General features: G+C 35.7%; 1 protein-coding gene across 1 annotated transcript; it reads left to right on the top strand.

Annotated features, from left to right (window-relative positions):
- Positions 1-362: 362 nt before the first annotated feature.
- Positions 363-20,877, top strand: LOC127726234 (uncharacterized). Its single transcript, XM_052233540.1, has 6 exons — positions 363-470; positions 3,830-3,891; positions 6,406-6,520; positions 8,549-8,604; positions 9,739-9,828; positions 20,293-20,877. Exons 1-6 carry the CDS (start codon positions 403-405, stop codon positions 20,856-20,858), a joined length of 957 nt encoding a protein of 318 aa, XP_052089500.1. The 5' UTR covers positions 363-402; the 3' UTR covers positions 20,859-20,877.
- Positions 20,878-22,137: the final 1,260 nt, after the last annotated feature.

Genomic DNA, 22,137 nt, shown 5'->3' with positions numbered 1-22,137 from the left:
TTTACCTGTAGATATGTTTAAAGAGTGCACTACAATAAAACAAGTAATTAATACCAATTATAGAAAACTTTCCAAATATATAATCATAACAAACTATATATATAGTACCTTCGTTTAAACCTTGTGTCATGATTTCTATTCTTTTATATTTATTTTTCAAATCAAAATTGAATTTAAAATTTGTAAAAATCAAAACTCATTTTCTAAAGAATTTTCGTTACCAGGCAACATTTAATTTCATTGTACAAATAGCGTCATTTTTAACGTAGAATTCTGCAGACAGGATGTTTTCTTTCCTCCGGATACAATATAAAAAATGAGAACAAATACCAATTCGGCACTTAATGATACTTCAATGCTATAAATATTTCCTTGTATAATAGCAATGGCTGTTTTCAAAGCATGAGATTTTTCATTTTATTTTGGTGGATGTGTTTACATGTGAACGGTGACCAATGTCACAGGACAAGGTAAAGATGATTTACAAAAACGGCACTTCGTAGACAAGAATGTAAAAACAAAGATATTTCAAGGTGCAAACAGCTAATGTGGGAAATATTATGATTCACATGAACAGCAGTCCTGAATACGGGAAATTAAGCATATCCTGCTACGCATGCACCATACACGCTTGTCAGTTCAGATATCAGATATCAAGGTACAAACCAATATGAGACTGAGTAGAGATTGCATCACACGATCAAATGAAGAGACACCAGAATAAGCATCTCCTGCAGTGTTCTTGGTGAACAATGTATTACAATTCATGAATGTAATATTGTACATAAAATATAACAATGCACTATGATTGATTCGTTGTATTCATTTATCTGAGTGAATTGTCAACAGCCTTTATGTTTCTTAATATTGAAGTGAAAACACCAGTATGACGACCCCTTTGTATCGTCAGATTATCGCATGCCCAATACCTGGACAATTTTGGGATACATACCGTTGTTATAATGTGATGTCTCTGAGTTATTAATTCCTTCTATGAGCAAACTTGGCATTATCGTTACACAAAGTACTCATGCGTGAAAATATCATACACTAGTGGTGTTCTGTTAATTCAAGCAGACAAATTAAAACGAAAATGAAAGAGGTAGGACCGATTTCACCTGAATTTGTTTCAATGATGGGGTCGAAACCCAAAAGTTGTAAAAAATAACCTCATGGAATATGATCAATGAAGAGTCTAGTCTAACGTTTCCTTGACGTCTGGGGTCATTTTTTATGACTTTCTTGGGTCGTGGGACATTAAAGATTTAACAATAATTTTGCACGCATCCATAAAATTGAAATTGTATTCAGCCCTAGTTACTATTGTTGAAGACCGTTTAGACATTACAACAAATTTCACATGATTCTGCAAAATGCACATTGAAGAAAGTCCTTAACGACATGAATGGATCTAAAAGACAAAAAAATATTAATTTTTGTGTTGTTTGGAGATGTCCTTCCTATCAAATCATGCTTTATCACTTAAACTATTCTTTCAAAATTTACCCAGTGTGTACGCCATAATGTTTTTAGAAACTAAAAGTACATTAACGAAGCTATCATACTGTGAATTTTAATACTGCACGGGAAACTGTGTAGAAATTGGCCCTGTTTGAACAAACGTCATGATAAAAGTTCAATTGCCTGTAATCGTGCACACCTGTTTACTCCAATGCTACTCTTTGCTAGAAATAGTAAACAAACAAACCAGATAAAAAAAAACAAATTGTTTTAATTATTTTCTTCTTTCTTAACTTTTTCTACAAATTGCAATATAAAATTGTTTCGGGCACTTTCTAAAAAGAGGTGAAAGGACCAATTAAGACGTCTGGCAAGGAAAAACAGACAGTTAAAGATTTAGGCGAACAGAAAACCAAATCCACAAACCATCATACATAAAAACCAAATTGAACAACCCGAACTGTCTGTGAAGTCAGGTGATCCGAAAGGTAAGCATTTCCTGCTCAACTATTGGCACCCGCCGTGCTTCTTATCGCAAGTAAAATTTCGATGATAAGATGCATTCTGTGTGTCAAAATAAAACTTGAAAAAAGGCGAGATTTTGGCTAAGATTAGAGGAACATATCCGTAATGTATGAATGTCCTCGGTCCATATAAATAGAGCTTAGGTACATCTTTATGTATCTATAGTATTTAGCCTTTTAATTGGAGTTTAAATTTTGAGATAGATATAAAAAAGATGTGGTATGATTGCCAATGAGACAACTCTCCACAAGAGACCAAATGACACAGAAATTAACAATTATAGGTCACCGTACGGCCTTCAACAATGAGCAAAGCCCACACCGTACAGTCAACTATAAAAGGCCCCGAAATGACAATGTAAAACAATTCAAACGAGAAAACTAACGGCCTAATTTATGTACAAAAAATCAACGAAAAACAAATAGTTTTACTGTGCGTACTGTTGTACGTTTGTTTTTCTACATTGGCTAGAGGTATAGGGGGAGGGTTGAGATCTCAAAAAACATGTTTAACCCCGCCGCATTTTTGCGCCTGTCCCAAGTCAGGAGCCTCTGGCCTTTGTTAGTCTTGTATCATTTTTAATTTTAGTTTCTTGTGTATAATTTGGAGTTTAGTATGACGTCCATTATCACTGAACTAGTATACATATTTGTTTAGGGGCCAGCTGAAGGACACCTCCGGGTGCGGGAGTTTCTCGCTGCATTGAAGACCCATTGGTGGCCTTCGGCTGTTGTCTGCTCTATGGTCGGGTTGTTGTCTCTTTGACACATTCCACATTTCCATTCTCAATTTTATGTAACACATAATCAAACGACAACCACTGAATTACAGGCTCCTGACTTGGGACAGGCACATACATACAGAATGGGACAGTGGTGTAACAGTACAACATAAGAACGAACTATAAAAATCAGATGAAAGAGGCTTAACTCATCAGATGGATAAAAATACAAATACTACAAATACAAGTGGACGTGTTTTTCAAAGGGACTAATCATTATTATTGTATAGTCTTATAGTTTATTGGATAACCGATTTAGTTATTGATAAACTATACGGTATGGATTTTTTCATTGTTGAAGGCCATACGGTTGCCTATATTTGCTTACATCCACTTCATATGAATTTTGGTGGATAGTAATCTCATTGGCAATTATACCACATCTCCTGATTTTTATACAAAAAGGAACAATAATAGCATTGCCATTTCGCAAAGGATATACAGTTGTGCTCTGTACACAGAGTAACAAGATTGCATAGATAATCCGGAGCTTGTTTATATTGAATATTATAAAACATTTGTAATTTTCGTCTTCTCCTCTAGTCAGCTTAAGTTTCCCAGTCAACTTCTTCACACATACTTTCGGTTCGCGGAAATATAGTTAAACCAGTAACTAGTCTAGCAGCTTCCTATGGCAAACATTCCAGTTTATAAGCACATTCTTTCCCTTAATTATCCCAAAACTCAGTTGCATATTCAAAAATTAGTCTTATGAATACTATATATCGTCTATAAGTCGTTACTTGAGTTTTTTCGTTATGTTTTAATGTTTTATAACACTCGTAATCAAATTGTGAATATGGCTATTCGAGCGAGCATCAGACCAAAACTTTACCCAAAGGTGGCATTTTGTAACAGTGACTTCTTTAACATTTAAGCAGAATTTAAGACCTGGTGCGTCATTATTCAAAAAAAAACTCATTATTTCTGTCAAGCAAGTCGTGATGGCGCCCGTAAACGTTTCAAATTATATCATTTTCATATACTAATGTTTCTACAACGCTCACATAGAATTTACCATTTTATATTTTGTAATTGAGTGTTATCTTTGTGTATAATTAGAAATGGCAAAATGGAATGGTTTTGTTGTAACAATCACGAAGAAAAGAATGGCATCTGCACAGGTAAGAGACAATATTCAATCATGCAAGTATTTATATCTACTATGGAATTTGAATAAACTTAATTGCCTTAAGGAAATGAATTAATGGTGCTGATGATGTTGATTGATGATTATAATAATATCATGGACAAGGTAATGGAAGAAGAAAAAGAATAAAAAATACCGATCTTCACACTACAAAAGTCTAAAAGTCTGAAAAGACCAGTTTTTGTCTTGATTTGCATGAACTTTTACTCGACATTCTCCAAAAGTATGACTCGTGTCTTAATTTTTCTTGACAAATTCTCATTTATATTAAATTTGTATGAAATTTACTCGACATATTCTCGACATTCTGAATATGGTCTTAAAATTTCTTGACAAATTCTTGATATTTGAATACTGTCTTGATATTTCTCGACATATTCTCGACATTCTTATTTTTTCTCAGTATGGATTGACATATTCTGAACATTTTGAATTGTGTCTTAAATTTACTTGACAGTTAGGAGTTTTACAAATCATGACCAATATTCATGATATAACTTTAATCTTTATTTCTCTTTATATGATATACTGTTGTTCCAAGTTACACTTCTTACAACAAAAATAAAAGTTGGGCATGTAAAATAATTGAAAATTTGGGTATATAAATATTTTTACAAATGCCAATATGGCTATGAAATCTAAAGTATAAAATAATTCAAATGTGGGTGTGTTGATATAAAACAATTTGAATGTGGGTTTTTAAATAATTACAAATTTTGATTCCTAAATCTTATAAATTAAATGATTAAAACCAATCATACTGTAGACATATTTAATTCTACATTCATAATATTCAATGTTGATATGGTAAATAATTATTATACCAAAATGTGGTTTATATAAATAGCAAATTATGATGATATACAAATCATTCATTTAACAGAAGAAAAATTTGTGTAATGTCATCTGTTGGAATATATATATTAAGTATTACACATGGACAGGATATTCCCCATAAAATTAAGGTATTCCACACCCAAGAGTACACGCAACTGTCAAATAGAAATTACTGCTTTACCTGTAATCAGCCATACCACTTATCAGTTGACCGAACATGCCACTACAATTTAAAAAATTTGTTGATAGATGAAAATGAAAATCATCATTTTGATGAAAAAAAATTGAATTAAAAGGGATTTTTTTCATCAAAATTATGAAGTTAATTATTTTAACATAAAAACAAATTGAATAATTCCCAAAGATTAAAGGAAAATTATTATCTACTCCAGGAATAATAAAAAAAATGTATTTATAATGGGTCCCATCAATGATTTCTATAGAAATCATCGGTCTTATGAAATGGTTCACAAACAGACATGCATAATATAGATCTAAACATTTTTTTCTTTTCAGGAAGGAGTTATCACAAATATTTATTTTTGATAAAAAATTATAAAATTCAACACTCAAATTTGAATAAAAAATGTTTTTGGGTTGTTCTAAAAAATGAATAAGGTTTTTGAATAAAGATGGGAACAAATTCTTTGACCTAAACGAAAGCCTCCCCCCCCCCCCTCCTTTTTTATCCACATAAACCCAAAAGATGAATTGTGGGGTCCAAAAGAGACATGGTCACATTTTAAAACTGCCTATAAGACACCTATTTTAGTAAAGCAAATTTGACTGGCAGTTTTGCGAACTGCAAAAATCTAAATGCTGTTTGTTAGTAACTTTGACTTATATTCCAAGTGAAAACAATTAATTAAATGTTTAATAAAAATAAATCAAAATTAAACTACATGGGGAATTATTCAGGGTATTCCAACTTAGTTGCACCAAAAGGGTATCTTACTATACCAAATTGATCCTTGATTCTTCAAAGTTTAGTTTAGCCATAATAAAAAGGAGTAAATAACAGCAATAGAATGTCATAAACAGTGCAGAATAAGTCTGTTCATATTTCAGGCAAAATTTATACTGTTGAGATAGTGTCAAGACATATTTAAGACTGTCAAGAATGTGTCGAGACATATTCAGACATTATCTAGAATGTCAAGAATATGTCGAGACATATTCAGACATTATTAAGAATGTCAAGAATATGTCAAGACAGATCGAGACAAATTTAAGACAGTCAAGAATTGGTCGAGACTAATCCAGACTCTTATCAGATGATACAGGAAGTGTCGAGAAATTTTAAGACAATGTTCATACTGTCAAGACACTTGTCAAGAAAAATCAAGAACCTTCTTAGACAAATTCATACTATGTCAAGAATTTTTAAAAATTATTTAGACAAATTAAGAATGTCGAGTAAAAATTCATGCAAATTCAGCCAATAACTGGTCTTTTCAGACTTTTTGACTTTTGTAGTGTCACCAATTGATCATTTTAAGCGCCCCCCACTGTGAAGAATTGAACTATACGACATAATATATAATGTGAAATTTTAGCAAAAATCTGTACTTAGTTCTATATGACCTCTTTGTTAATCAACCATATCTTTTTAAGTCTGTTTTTTTTTATATTATACTTTATCCGTAACTAGAATGTGATGTTGGATACAAGGCTGTAGACGATTTACCTTGCAAACCTTGCTCACCTGGAACATGGGGGAGAAAATGCAGAGGAATCTGTTTAATTGACTGTACCTCTATTCAAAGGTTTGTTTATAAAACTATTTTCTTAATTGACTTTGCTTTTGTCAACATGTAAACACGTTTGACGATTTTTTTCTGACTAGTTCTTTTTCTTTAAGATGAACTGTTTTATGAATACACGTATTATGCTTACTAAAATATGTATCATGTTTTAGTTTATGTATGGTCAAATTTTCGTTTATGTATGTAAATCGTAAAATGTGCTGTAATAGTGAAATATCATTTAGTCGCTCAATATTCCTGTTAAATAAGGCACTACCTGCATCGGACAATGCCGTACGGAGAGCTACAACGCCCCATAAAAGCAATATGGAAAGACAAAATACGAATATGATTAACTTTAAGTAAAACAAAATAGGTTATAGAATTGAACTGATATCTTATTGTAACCGTACTGTAAATATTGTCGTGTTAGCGGAATCACAATTGAGTTCCCGCCAGGTTGAACAATTGTTAACATTAAAGCTTAAGGAAAGAGATTATTTAATTCACCCATATGATCAAAATCTAAAATATGTCAAAGTTGAATATTGAAGAGTCCATATGATATATTTCAAATATTCATCGATGGATTTCGCTAAACAATCGGTATTAATGGGTATTCGAAAGACAGAATGTGAAGCTTTAGTTCCAACATAACTTTGTTTTGGTAAAGGAAGTACTCCGTGGACATATTTTGTATAAATAATCAATATTTACCAACATCTGCAAAATTGCAGTTTACAGCTTTTTGTTATAGAGAACTTTTCATTAAAAGTAATTTAAAGTTTTAAGTATAGTGTATAGTATAGTTTAGTTGCACTTGTCAAGAGTTAATTGGACATGTATGAAATTTGTACATGTTCTATCAAATTTTATACATGTCCATTTAACTCTGGAAAAGTGCAACTAAACTTTACTATACACTATACTTCAAACTTTTAATTACTTTTAATGAAAAGTTCTCTATCCAAGCGTGTATAATTCTATGATCTGTGTAATTAGAAAAAATATTGTTGTAGTCTCGAAGTACAAACATAGAGCTTTTTTTCCATGAATTTAAGTAGAATTGAAACGATTTTTAAAAATGGGACTGGTACGAATAAATTTAGTGAAAATTATCGCTATACCTCTTTTAAACCTTAGACTGGAAAGTCATTGAAATGAAGAGTTATTTTATAGAGTAGGTGTTCATACTAACATTAACAGTACCAAATTAACTGCACTAGATGCGCAATATGACAATTAATGTCTCTTCGGTGACGCTCGACGTCAAAATATTTAAAATAAAACAATAGAACAATTGAAGAGCTAATAAAATCAAAAGGAACCAAAATAATAGCCAAACCCAGACAAGGAATAAAATCTAAGTATGAGAGGCAATAATCTAATGCCCTTCCCATTTCACGAATGTGACCTACCGAATTAGACTATTTACCGGATTTGTAATAACATAAGCAACACGACGGGTGCCACATGTGAAGCAGGATCTGCTTACCCTTCCGGAGCACCTGAGATCACCCCCAGGTTTTGGTGGGGTTCGTGTTGCTTAGTCTTAAGTTTTCTATGTTGTGTCATCTGTACTATTATTTGTCTGTTTGTCTTTTTATTTTTGGCCATTGCGTTGTCAGTTTGTTTTCGATCTATGAGTTTGACTGTCCCTCTGGTATCTTTCGTCCCTCTTTTAATGCATTTTTTAGCGTCTTTATCTATCAAAACACGCGTTTTAATCATAATTACATTTCTAAACTTAGTGTAACCATGTAGAAATAATTTGTAATGGTATGGAAAAAGAAGGGATATGGCGATAATGCTCACCATGCTTCAAAAACGTTCTCTTCAGAAATTCAACATTAAATCAAACGGTATGTTAATTGTCATAACCTAAGTTTGAATATGTTAAAGACTGTCCTTTCTATACTCATATAGGAACACGTGCAAGTAAAAAAATATAGCATTTACCCGTTTTAGCAAATACGTGGTTGTTTATGGGTATGACAAACTCTTCAGCTCAGCTATTAACTATTGTTATTTTCAAATTTATTTTTTCAGATGTGATCGTGTGGTGGGATGTGTAAACAGTACTGCGACAACAACGCAAGCGGAAGGTGAAAGAATCAGACACACTGCTATTTTGTGTAAAACTTGAATATGAATGACAGAGGACAGGTGGTATACGTCAGTGAGACAACAACACATAGACATAACCATCAGATATCTAATGCACACCGGGTATCCCTATCCGAAATCTGCAGAGGGATCCAAATTAAATCCCGAGGAGCAATTACACATTGTTTAATGCAATTCGAAAGTAAAATATGGATCCGATTGCCACAAAGGATAATGCTGATCTGGGTCCATATCATCAACTAACATGACCTCTATGGCTTAAAACAAAACATAAGGGTAATTGCAGGTCATTTTTAAAGGTCTTGGAAACCATGATAGATACAAAACATCTGACGAGAGATAATTGCTCAGAATGTAAAGATCTGACTATTCTCTATGTGCACATGCATGAATTATGTAGTTTAAGTTAAGAGTTACATGACGATTGTGGTCGGTAATGGATCTTTTTCTTGAACTTGAATATTATAATAGATAGAAAAAAACTATAAATTAATCGGCAAAATCAGTCAGCAATTTAAGATCTACAAAAATATCAATAATGACTGAAACTTGGCTCCTTGTGGGAATTATTTCTTTAAAATGAGGGATTTTTGGCTTTAATCTTGTAAGGTATAAAGGATGAACAGACACTGCAAACATATAATATATTATATTAGTGATTAGCAATAAAAACTCTACAAAATGGTACTATGGTGAAATTCTCAAAACAATCCTGATGCAAGTATCAAATGAAGCCTTTTTACTTTTTTTTTAATAAGTTCTTACCTCTCACATTGAACACTGAAAACAGTAAATGTTGCGGATAGGGTAGGCTCGGAAGAATTTGTAATTTAATTGAGAGTTAGAAGATTTGGTAAATAAATCTATATGGCATGTTTTTTTCCATATGAGCATGACGTTTAGATTATATCTTGAAGTGTGGTGAACTATTGTTGGCGCTTCTTTCACCAAATACATTTAATTGCTTTAAATAATGAATTCAAGAAAAGTTCTCGCTGAATGATAGTACTCAAAATCACAATCCTCCATAGATATTAAAATCTAGACATTGAATTATTGTATTAATATGTTTACTATCATGCACATATACATGTTAGGTTATTATTTTCCAGGAGTCACTGTTGACAGTTATAGTACAAAAGTTTATTTGTCTATCCAGAATAACACATCACAAGTGGGGAGCAAAGGCAGTTTTAATGGAGGTATTCATTCTCTGTAAGGTTGATCAAAGCAGTAGGTTCAATAGACATTTGATATTTACTAGGGATGTCAACTCGGTGAGGATTTACTAATCGAGTACTCGTTGGATTTACCGAGCGATACTCGAGTACTCGCTCGGAAAATCATCTTCAAAAATGAAAACACAAAATTATACCAATTTAACGTTGTCTCATGGACGCAAAACATTCAACATTATTACCTAGGTTAAGATAATAGTCCCAGGAATTTTATACCATAATTAATAGCTCATTTACTACATGTACTAATTATGCAAACTGGCAATAATCTAATCAATTAATTAATAAACATCTATATAAAATGACTTCTCAAACAACAGTATTTGGGAATCGTAAAGAAACATATTTAATGATCAACAAAGGGGTGATAATTAGAACTTACTGATGCCTTTAACTATTCTCGGAGAGTTGACATAGTGTGGAACGAATTTGTTCTTATTTAGAAATATTATCTTTTCAATATTTTCTGGGACTTCTCGACTTTGTTACGCATATAACAGTTCTGCTGATTAAAATGTATGCTCTGACGGCACAGCGGTGGTGGAATGAATAATACAGATTAGCTAAAAGTGTAAGCACTGAAAATGTGCTCTTGTTCATAACTTACATCTGTTCTAGGGAATTTTAAATGACAATTACACGCAAACATTCGAAACGTATTTTAATTTTGATTAATATTCAATTTCCCGGGATGCGATCTTAACAAAAACATTTTTCTTTAAGAAGACAACAACATTCTAACAGGAAAACGATTCGATACTCGGTACTACCGAGCGATACTCGGGTACTCGAGTACTCGTTGACATACCTAATATTTACTGTTCTGTGTGTTTTAATTCTAAGCAGTGCAGTTATATATGTCTCTGTTAGTCAGCAGTGTTGAACATTCAGTTTATTTATGAAGTCAGTACATAGAAAAAAAAGTCTACATAAGCTCTTGTTCAAACAGACATGTTCAGTACATGTTAAAAAATTCGTAAGGGTTCCGCGGAACCCAGTGTCTCGCCTACTTTTGCTGTTAGTCGCAGGCTCAACAAAAATGGGGAAAAAATATTAAAAATTTTCCTCTAGATACTGTCTTTTGATTGTAAGAAGTTCTGTTCAAGTTTGGTAAAAATCCAAGAAGGTTTATGAATCTAATAAATGTTTTAAAAACTTTAACTGCAGACCGTACGTAATGTTAACTGGAATAAAAATAAGTCCATTTATAAGTAATATACGGAAAAACTTCCTTCTAGATACTAGCTTTTGATCATAAACAAGCTTCTGTCCAAGTTTGGTACAAATCCAGGATAGTTTAAGAAAGTTATTAAAATTTTGAAAGCTTTAACCACAGAGTGAATGTAATGTTAACTGGCAGAAAAACTAAGTCCATTTATAAGTAAAATACGGATAAACAGGATTTTTTTTTAACAAAATTTACTTTTGAATACTATCTTATGATCACAAACAAGCTTCTGTCCAAGTGTGGTACAAATCCAGGATAGTTTAAGAAAGTTGTTAAAATTTGAAAAACTTTAACCACAGAGTGAATGTTATGTTAACTGGCAGAAAAACTAAGTCCATGTGTGAGTAAAAAACGGACAAACAGGGTTTTTTTTTACCAAATTTTCTTCTGAATACTATCTTTTGATTATAAACCAGCTTCTGTCCAAGTTTGGTACAAATCTAGAATAGTTTAAGAAAGTTATCAAAATTTGAAAAACTTTCACCACAGAGTGAATGTAATGTTAACTGGCAGAAAAACTAAGTCCATTTATGAGTAAAATACGGATAAACAGGATTTTTGTTTTTACAAAATTTACTTCTGGATACTATCTTATGATCATAAACAAGCTTCTGTCCAAGTTTGGTTGAAATGCAGGATAGTTTAAGAAAGTTATTAAAATTTCAAAAACTTTAACCACAGAGTGAATATTTGTGGACGCCGCCTACGACTACGACGACGACGACGACGCCGACGGAATGTAGGATCGCTATGTCTCGCTTTTGCGACAAAAGTCGCAGGCTCGACAAAAATCATAAAACTCTATAAAAAGACTTACACAAAGAGTCTCTGGTGCACATTAGACAAAAAAAGACATGAAAATTACAAGTCATATAAGTTTACATAAAGAGATGTAGCTATAGGAAGTTCGTGTGAAAGAGAGACTAACGATATGCTGATGTTGGATCGATGTGTAACTTCCAATGGCAATGAAGTGTTATTTGGCCTGTCTCGCTGGGCTCTACGGTTACCCAAGGGGAAAATACAAGCTATGCTTAGTGTTAGAGTGCCCTTACCTTCCTACTAGGTGTCAGTCCCAGCTAACCTCGTCAGGTCCCAGATATCAGGCGCCTTGCCTTGTTCGTTCCGCGGTCAGAGAGAGATGCCCTCGAAGTAGAGTCTGGAAGTACCCAACTGTTACCCTTGTGTCATGTGTCCCTTCGGATCCTTCGGTGCTGTACCAGTACCCTCGTGACAGGCTGGGGAAACCCCCTAGAACTACAGGGCAATTACACTACACCCCCCTCCATCTTAAAAAGGAGGAACTTTAGTTCCGACAAAAACGACTGTATTATCACAAAAACTCCCCAGGGGAAGACTGGCAGCGTCTTTTTCTAACTCAACCATGACACAGGGTATCTAAAATATCTACCCCCCTAAATCCTGGATAAAGGGAAAATTGGACAAACTTAATCTTTCCCTAAGAAAAAAAAATTATTACCCCTGTAAACTTAAACATACAAATAAAAATTCAGGACTGAACAGCTATCTAGCTATAGAGTATCCAAACTCCCAACAATTTACACACCAGAGTTGCCACAGGGTGCTAACCTAACCAGGTTCTTCAGGACAAATAACAGCCGAACTCCATGTCGACCATAGCCATATGCTATTCCAACTTATCAAGTCCTGGAAACATCTCACTACAAGACAATAAACGGCGTGCTCAACACGTCTCAAATCCCTGACTCCTGTGTAATGTTCACATGCATGTATATGTATCAACTGTTCAGACCTGAACTGACGGAAACATGATACTTCACAATATAAATGTACAATATAAAACAATCACAATGTCTAAATGACAAGTTCATTAATACCGCCCTGAATTTCCAAATGCAACTAACTAATAAAATAAAATTGAGAATGGAAATGGGGAATGTGTCAAAGAGACAACAACCCGACCATAGAACAGACAACAGCAGAAGGTCACTAACAGGTCTTCAATGCAGCGAGAAATTCCCGCACCCGGAGGCGTCCTTCAGCTGGCCCCTAAACAAATATATATACTAGTTCAGTGATAATGAACGCCATACTAAACTCCAAATTGTACACAAGAAACTAAAATTAAAAATAATACAAGACTAACAAAGGCTAGAGGCTCCTGACTTGGGACAGGCGCAAAAATGCGGCGGGGTTAAACATGTTTATGAGATCTCAACCCTCCCCCTATACCTCTAGCCAATGTAGAAAAGTAAACGCATAACAATACGCACATTAAAATTCAGTTCAAGAGAAGTCCGAGTCTGATGTATACCCTAATACATAATTTACAACCGGGAAGGATGTACATGACCATAAATAATTTGACTCTTGTTTAAAATCCCACCTATATAGTACCTATATATAAGGATACATTTAACTATTTTACTACTGTAATAGTTAGTATAACTACAATTTATATAATATCAGGATCATGACACCGCTCTTAATATCGGTTGCAACTATTTAACATATTTGTACACTTTACATGTGAGAGTGTGAAGTAAATAATTAATAAAAATCACATAAAATACAATAATGGTTCACACTCAACACAATACCAATGGTGGTAAATCCCAAGCTGGGAAAACTGTTCTGTTTTGACAATTTTATTACTGAAGGCGCCTCACCTCAATGTGAGGACGGTGACCTAACAGGTCAAAGCATACACTATCATCTAAGACTGTTCCTTCACAGATCAGTGACACATTCCCACTTTCAGGGAACCGTTCTGTAACCACATTGTACAGTTCTGCCATAGAACTAACCCTTGCGATACACTGCAAACCTTCATACTGTATAACTACAAGTATTGGAACTTGAGGGCTCTGGATTGGCTTGAGCTGCGAAGAAGAAGGCTCTACCTGGGATTTAACTAGTTGTGAAACTTGGCGTCCCAGGAGAATTGCGGTTTCATTCTCCGGAGTATAGTGTGCATCTGTGTCATTGTCAGCAATATTGGACTGCAATTTCCTCTTTTTGCTAGATGTGTCAGTGTTCGAACTTTCACTCTCATAGTGAATTTCTTCTATTTTGTCCATTACTATGGTACGTTCTTCTTGTTCAGACTGAACATTGTCTTCCTCCCCTTCTTTTTGAAGGATTGCTGACTCAACTTGAGTTTTATTAACAAACGCTGGCCAGAAACTGGCATTCATCTCAGCAAGTTCCTCAGGATCTGGAGGATTTCCAGGATTGTAGTTAAATCCCTCGGCTACCATATTTTGTTGTTCAGGGGTTAAAAAGTTAAGAAGTGAAGTTAGGACTCTCCAGTTGAGTAAACAAGCAGGGCTGTTTACTGGTCTCAAACTATATCTGAAATAATCTGTCCACCCCATCTCTTTACACACTGTACGATGAATTTGCATCTGTATCCCTGTAACATGCGTAGAACGTGGCACAAAAGACTTATCATTCAGGAAATTAACCAAATCTTTGGCAGTCACTGTTTCCTGCCCAGTTAACCATTTTGCTATGAGCATAACCACATAAGCTCTATGTTGGTGAAATCTACTGTCCTCCATGAGTCTTTTGGAATGATATGTCTGAAAGATTTCAGAAAGATGTTCTTCAAAACAATGTTTTTTTACGTCTCTTCTATCTACCACTACTGGGCAGTTCTTTACAGGATATCTACGGTCTGTAAGACTTTGAACACAAGTCTTCTCCCTTTCCCCACTTTTGGGACAAGTATAAAACCCAAGGTTTTCTCTCGATTCTACCTTGTTAATACAGCACTGATCTCTACTGTCTCTACATTGATCAGGCTTATCCTGTATTCCTCTTTCGTCAGATTCCTGTGTAGATGTCGAGGCCATCATGCCTAGGTTAGACTCTTGAGGAATGACTGTTTCAAAATGAAAATCAGCCCTTTGTGTTGACCCTTATGTACTGGTTTTCTCATCAGATGATGAATCTGCAGTGTTCAGTCCATGAACAACGTTGACAATCGGTTCATGAACTGTATTATTATCCCTTAGAAATAATGGCATGTTCCTGTTCTGTACAGTGATAAGTAATTCTCCAATATTCATGATACATTTGTTTTGTATGATAAAGTCACATCCAAGTATCATATCACATGAAACTGGAGCTACATACAGTTGTTGATTGAACTGCATATGTCCAATTTTGAACTTGATAGGACTAGTGAGCGTGCATGGCATTGTCATGTTGGTACCAGCACCATACATGGTGGTCTCCTTGATAACATAGGGATTAGGCTCCAAAGTGTCAAAAATTGTGTCCTTTAGAATAGTTACTTCAGATAGAGTCAACAAGAGCAAGTACTTTCTTTTCAGCTATATCTACTTCAACTCTGAAGAGTTTGGCTGCTCCTAGTGATCTAACTGTACTGACTCCTGATACTACTCCTTCAGATTCATAAAAATCATCTTTGTTCTCATTAAAAGATACTTGTTGAGATGTTGGCTCTTTCTGTACTGACTGTCGACTTCCAGTATCTTGTACATATAGGTCTGGAAGTCTTTGACATAATGACCTTGCTTGTGACAATTAAAGCATTCATTATTATAATAACCACGTCTGGTATATCTCCTGTCACCCGAATTATTCCTCCGCCCACGACCTCGGCCATAATTACGTCTAGGCGAATAATTGGAAGATCTGTTGTCTTGGTTAAGTAACCTAGAGATGGTACTGGTTCCTTGTGTGGCTGATTGTTCTTGAACCAAACTGGTTACTGTTGACATCATTTTCTCTATATATTCCTCTATGCGGGAGAGACGATTGTCCATACTGGACTTGGTGCTACCTACACCAAGAACTACTGGTGAGTTACCTGGCTTCTCTGAACTAGACTCATTTGCTGGTTTACCAGGTTTTTGAATGGCACTGACTGCCTTCCTGGTGTGTTGACACCATCTTATCATGTCCAAGGTTGCATCCATAGACTTAGGTTTAGAGATACAGGCTTTTGTTCCAGCAACCGTATCATTGCAACCCTGGCAAAATCTCATGATTGCCTGTTCAGTCATCAGTTGTTCACTATACCTGCTATAGGCTCTAGTGGCGAGAGTCAACACTCTTTCCGACCACTCCTCCAAGGTCTCCTTTTCTCCTTGGGCACTTGTCTGGAACTGAACCTGTGAGGTTTCTGGCAGTTCTTGATGACCAAATCTCTTATTCATATTAGATATGATATTAGTAAAACTAGCTGTTTTGTTGTTTTCCAGTAGTAAGGTGTAATACTCACTGGCTGCATCATCTAGACACCAGCAGAGCTGTTCCCTTTTTTGTTCATCTGTCCACTCGGCAATTTTTGCATAACCAGAAAACATGGTATAAAAGGCTTTCCAGTTGCCTTTCCCACTATAACGGTGCGTTTTAGGAATTGAGGACAGAAATTGTCTTTTCTCAATCTTTTTGGTTTTCTTTGACTGACTCCTCGAATGTCGACTGTCTGTCTCAGATTCTGATTGCGACTCTCTAGCAGTAAGGCTTCTCCTCGAACTATGTCTACTATGTGCTGGAGAGGTCCTTGCACTTCTTATAGGTGAGAAGTCTCTGTGTGAATGATCACTGAGGTAAGCAGGTTCTGACCTACGTTTATTCCTGGTCTGGTGGTATGGTGAAGCATCAGACGTGTCCGAATCAGCTGTATAATAACGACCTGGATCACGCCTACGCTGTCTCTCCTGATAATCACTATCGTACTCCTTTCGTCTTGCCGACGGTTGGTTGTTATGTGCTGGTGGTGCTCCTGATGATTAAGGTTGCTGCTGTTGCATAGGTGATGTGTGTGACTCTGGCTGATAGTTACTTGCATCTGCAGGCCTTGAAAAGGTAGACTGACCCATGGCTGGGTACGTTACATTACACATGTTTTGCTGGTGAAAGGACTGTGTTGGTCCTTGTGGTGTTGGTCCACCCTAGGAGGTTGAAACATAGAAGTTGGATGACCAATCATTATAGGTGGTTGGGTCCTTGGTACAAAACTTGGTGGTTGGTACCCTGGTTGTTGATAAACGGGTTGTTGTTGATTCGGCTGCTGTTGAGGAAAGGAAACCGGCGCAGCAGATGGATTTTGTTGTTGTATAGGTTGTGCATAGTTGTTGACCCCTAGTTGAAGCTGGGCTAGCCGTTGGTGTAGGCCTTGTACCTGTTGTTGCAATTGCACACCTTTTTGAATTGGCAACATCGGTTGTTGAACCTTGTTGACTCTTGGCTGTTGGTTGGTGGAACCAATCTGATGTTGGGGTACATGTTGATGACTCGGTACATAAGTCTGAGATTGTACCGTTGGTTGTTGAACCCTGTTGACACCGCTTTGTATGTTGTTAATACTAAGTTGGTATTGATTAGTTGAAGGTAAGGCTGTTGGACATTTTCCCTGTGTACTTGATTGAAAATGATTGGATGAAATATCCTGTTGATGACGGTTGTAACCTTGTTGGAGGTATGATTCTGTATGCTGAGCACTCGGTGAGAAGTGAACATGATCAGAAGGTAACCTTTCCGGTTGATACTTGTTGAAGTCGTGTTGTTGACTTACATGGTGAATTGGTTGTTGATGTTCCCCCAATTTGTTGGAAATTGGTGGAGGGCTGTGAATACCAGATGTCTGATGTACATGCTTGTTGAATTCTGGTTGACGGTGGTAGTCATCATGTTGAATAGGCGGTGGGAATGGTTGAACACGTTCAACTGTTGGCGTGTCAGGTTTGTATATATCCCTATGTTGTTTTACAGGATTTTCACTTGTTGACGACCTGTGATATGCCGGTGAAGCCTGTTGAAGGTGGCTGGCTACCTGTTGATCTTGTTGACAGTAGATGTTGTCATGTTGAACACTTGGTGGAAAGTGGAGAACATGGTTACTTGGCATTTCATCAGTCGTCACAGGTAATATATCTTGTTGATGGCTTTTGTTGACTGGTTGAGGTCTGTTGATACCCTGTTGGTCTATTTGTTGAAAATTAGCCACAGGAAGTACTTGTTGATTCTCAACTAGCCTGATATCATGGCTATGTGTACTCAGGTCTAGAACTTGTTGTCGCTGTAGGCTGTCAGCAAAATGTTGTTGTTCTTGTTGGTGTTGAACAACCATATTGGTCCGAGGGGAATGTATCAGACTATCCCTATCCGACACATCACTGAGATGTCCCAGGTCACCAAGTAAACTTTCTATTTCCCCGGACACCTTCTCTTTTTCTGACTCAAGGACTGATTGCATTGCAATAGGTGAGATTGTTTGTCTTAAATCAGGCAATTCAATCGATTTCAGGTGTGGTTTGACCTTATAGGAACCTGTGTGTGTGGTGTCCCTCTTAGCATGGTGTTCTTCAATCCAATTACTGACCTTATTACCAAAATTGCACATCTCTGCAATCTTTTGCTTGTTCTCCTCATGTTGATGAGCAGGAATAGGCCTAAAATATGGTGAATCGCCATATGCCTCTGACATACCGATGGTGGGTCAGAACATTCTCTGCGCAAAGGCGCGTCTCTATCCTCATGTGTCTCCACACATAACGGGCTAAAAATAGGCGTCGACTGCCTGTTCTTGTCTACTACTGGAATACTGGGGTGCCCTGCACCAGCATTCTCCCTGGTTGGGCTAGATTCAAAATCAATCATTCCAAGGAGACCCTCAGTTACTCTCAGATAGGGGATTTGCTCTAACACCTCCCTATCAATGTGGATCCCCTTGTTCCTGATATTCATTATCCTGTTTCCTATGGCATTCCCTATGCCAGGCATACACTTCAGTACCACCTCAGGACAGGTGTTTATCTTTATAGTGTACCCTCTTCCTCTCTCCATAATGACTTATAATATTTAATTTATTTTACTTTATTTCAATATAAATTACAAAGCAATAATTAATATTCAATGTAATTAAAGCAACAATAAATCTTTATTCAAAATAAAAAAGTCAGTATAAAAATGTATACACCGTTATACAATATGCACAAAAACACTGTGTTTGTTTACATCCGTAATTAGGAATTTAAGATGACGCCCAAATCTCGCGGCAAAAACCTCGCGTGACCTCGCTATCAAACTATACAACTTTCAAAAAGTTTTCCCGGGCCCAAAAACTATTCAATTACGATGTAATTTTCCCTACTTTCACCCAGAAAGTACAACACGGGACCTGGTATGACTCTCTAGGACGAAATACCAATTCTCAGGGTTGACCGAAGGCACTCAAAATTTTGGAGTGATGCCCAAAATGGCGTCCAAGCCCCTGCAGGACCAAAATTTAAAACCACCCGCAACTACCAGTAAAGTGTTATTTGGCCTGTCTCGCTGGGCTCTACGGTTACCCAAGCGGAAAATACAAGCTATGCTTAGTGTAAGAGTGCCCTTACCTTCCTACTAGGTGTCAGTCCCAGCTAACCTCGTCAGGTCCCAGATATCAGGCGCCTTGCCTTGCTCGTTCCGCAGTAAAAGAGAGTTGCCCTCGAAGTAGAGTCTGGAAGTACCCAACTGTGACCCTTGTGTCATGTGTCCCTTCGGGTCCCTCGGTGCTGTACCAGTACCCTCGTGACAGGCTGGGGAAACCCCCTAGAACTACAGGGCAATTACACTACAGTAAATTGTATGCAAATTCAGGACGAGAACATGTTAATGTGATATCAATTTGAACCTTGCTTTGGACTAGACCAACATGCTGAGCTTGCTAGTTCACAGGTAACATATCTCAGGAAGACATGACACCTTACCCAGAATCATTATTCTAACTCCAACAAGTCTCTTCTCTACTCCGTAGTGTCGTATGGATAGCGGAGAAGAAACAAATACCAATTTAAGAGTCTTTAGATCGATCCGGATCGGGGTCAAACCTATGACCACACACACGCAAGGCAAGCACGCTACCACGAGACCACCAAGTGGGTTCCAACAATTAGCCACTGAATACAAAATTTATATTACTGGTACATATTCTCAGGCTCAGTTAATATAATGCAAAGGCCATTATTCTGATTAATTATTAATTATAACTATAATGGATTATTACGTTAATCAACTGGAAAATGTTTTATGTCTGTCTCATTGTTTTTTCTGTCTCTTGTTAATATACAAAAATAACATACGAAGTGTGAGATCCTTAGGTTTGAAATTCATGTCTAATGTTTGATATGTACAATAAGTTACTGATTTGGTTGTCTTTTTGTAGCTGTTCTTATTGTCAAGTTTTATATATATTTTAGGTATACTACCGCGAGAAATGATCATATATACTGTTGGTGGTGGATCGTTTGTCATTGTGGTTACCATTTGTACAATGTGCCTGTGTTATAAAGAGAGCATTAAAGATCGTTGTATGATGTATAATGTTGGTAACCATAGTGACAATCGAAACCAACAAGATGAACATTACTATGACAGAGTTGACGAGGATAACATGCGTAATACTCCCATGGTATTGAGAAATGTCAACAGAATTTCAAAGTCCTCTTCAGAATCTGACAATATAGTTGACCTGGAAGATGGTTATCTTGAACCACACCAGCCGGTAGTCCGTGATGACGGTTACATTGAACCGAATCAACCAGTTGTCCGTGAATATAATGACACAAATGTTATTAATGTGATGTATGAACAAAGAGAAAGATTTTCCGAAAGTGGCAGTAATACTTCACACAAAAGTGAGGAATATTTGAATCCTTATCAACCAGTAATCGAAAATTTAAATACTCATGAATATGAAACAAGACATCATCATAGAAATTCCTTTGATTCTTTGGCAGAAAATGATATTGGCTATGAAACATGAAATAAATCTGTAAATCATATGTATTAGCAAATTTGTGAATAAAGGTAAACAAAGAATGAGCTACACGACAAAATCTTGATAACAATTAGTGATGTGTCTGCTTTAAAGAAAATAATTTTTCCATAATTCTTCCCGCCATATATTAAATTAAAACCCAAGATAGAAAATACTTAAATGGCTTTAAATATGTAATAAATGAAAAGAAAAGGAAAATCACCTTTAACCGAGTCTGAAGACAACTGCATGTTTTTAGATATTTGACAAAACGGTGGTCATATTTATTTTTTTAAGTGCATCAAAATTAACATTGTTATGAAGTCATATCATCTTATCAATGTTGAATTGCAATTAAACTGACCTAAAAAGGAATAAAAAGATTTGAGATATACACAAATGATCCAGCATCCCAATAACAGAAATAATAAAATAAAACAACAAAAATGGTGTCCATACAATATGTTAAGTTCTAAATCATCCCAAGTCTATGTAAAAGTTGTGAATAAATTTAACAAATACAATCAAAGATCTGTAAGTAACACCCAATTTTCTATATAATATGAGAACCATTAAGATATATGATATCACTACTACTGACAAGGGTCCTGACTTCATTTTCTATATTGTGTTTTTTTGTATGCTGTTTTTCATTTTTTGACATGGCATTGTAATTTGTTTTCGACTTATGAGTTTGCATATCTCTACGGTATCTTTCGCCTCTCTTTAAGATCAATCGACCAACTCTACTCCCAAGTTACTGAGCTTTTGAATATTGTTTTTACATAAACCCAGATAAACTAAAGACATCTCCTCAGAGTTTGTGGCAACTGACCCAAAACAAAATTTTGAAATAAAGTATAACATCTTCTTATTTCTAATTATGGGTTATTTTGTTTACTCTTTTATGAATTTTCATACTTCACATGGAATATCTCATGTTCCATTATAATCATTTCTCTCCATAAATCGATTCTGAAAGACGTACCTATGCATTGCAGTAGTCCAGACACATGAATTTTCTGGTGGTTTCGACCAATCTATTTCTCAGCTTGTGTGCATTTCAGCAGATGTATTTCAGTTCTTGAATTAAGACACACTATTCAGAAAAATAAATAAATGTAATAGGTATGGATTATTTCCCTTTCGTTACTAAATTAGTTCGTGCTGCTCAGTCTTTCATTTTCTTTGTTGTCAGTTCAGTTTCGACTGAGTTTGAATGTCCCTTTGTTATCTTTCGCCTCTCTTTTATTTCAGGCTGTTAATTTATTTGCTTGATATCATT

Source organism: Mytilus californianus, unplaced genomic scaffold (assembly GCF_021869535.1).
Source record: "Mytilus californianus isolate M0D057914Y unplaced genomic scaffold, xbMytCali1.0.p SCAF_17, whole genome shotgun sequence".
Lineage (NCBI taxonomy): Eukaryota > Metazoa > Mollusca > Bivalvia > Mytilida > Mytilidae > Mytilus > Mytilus californianus.
This window is presented reverse-complemented; position numbering and strand designations above follow the sequence as displayed.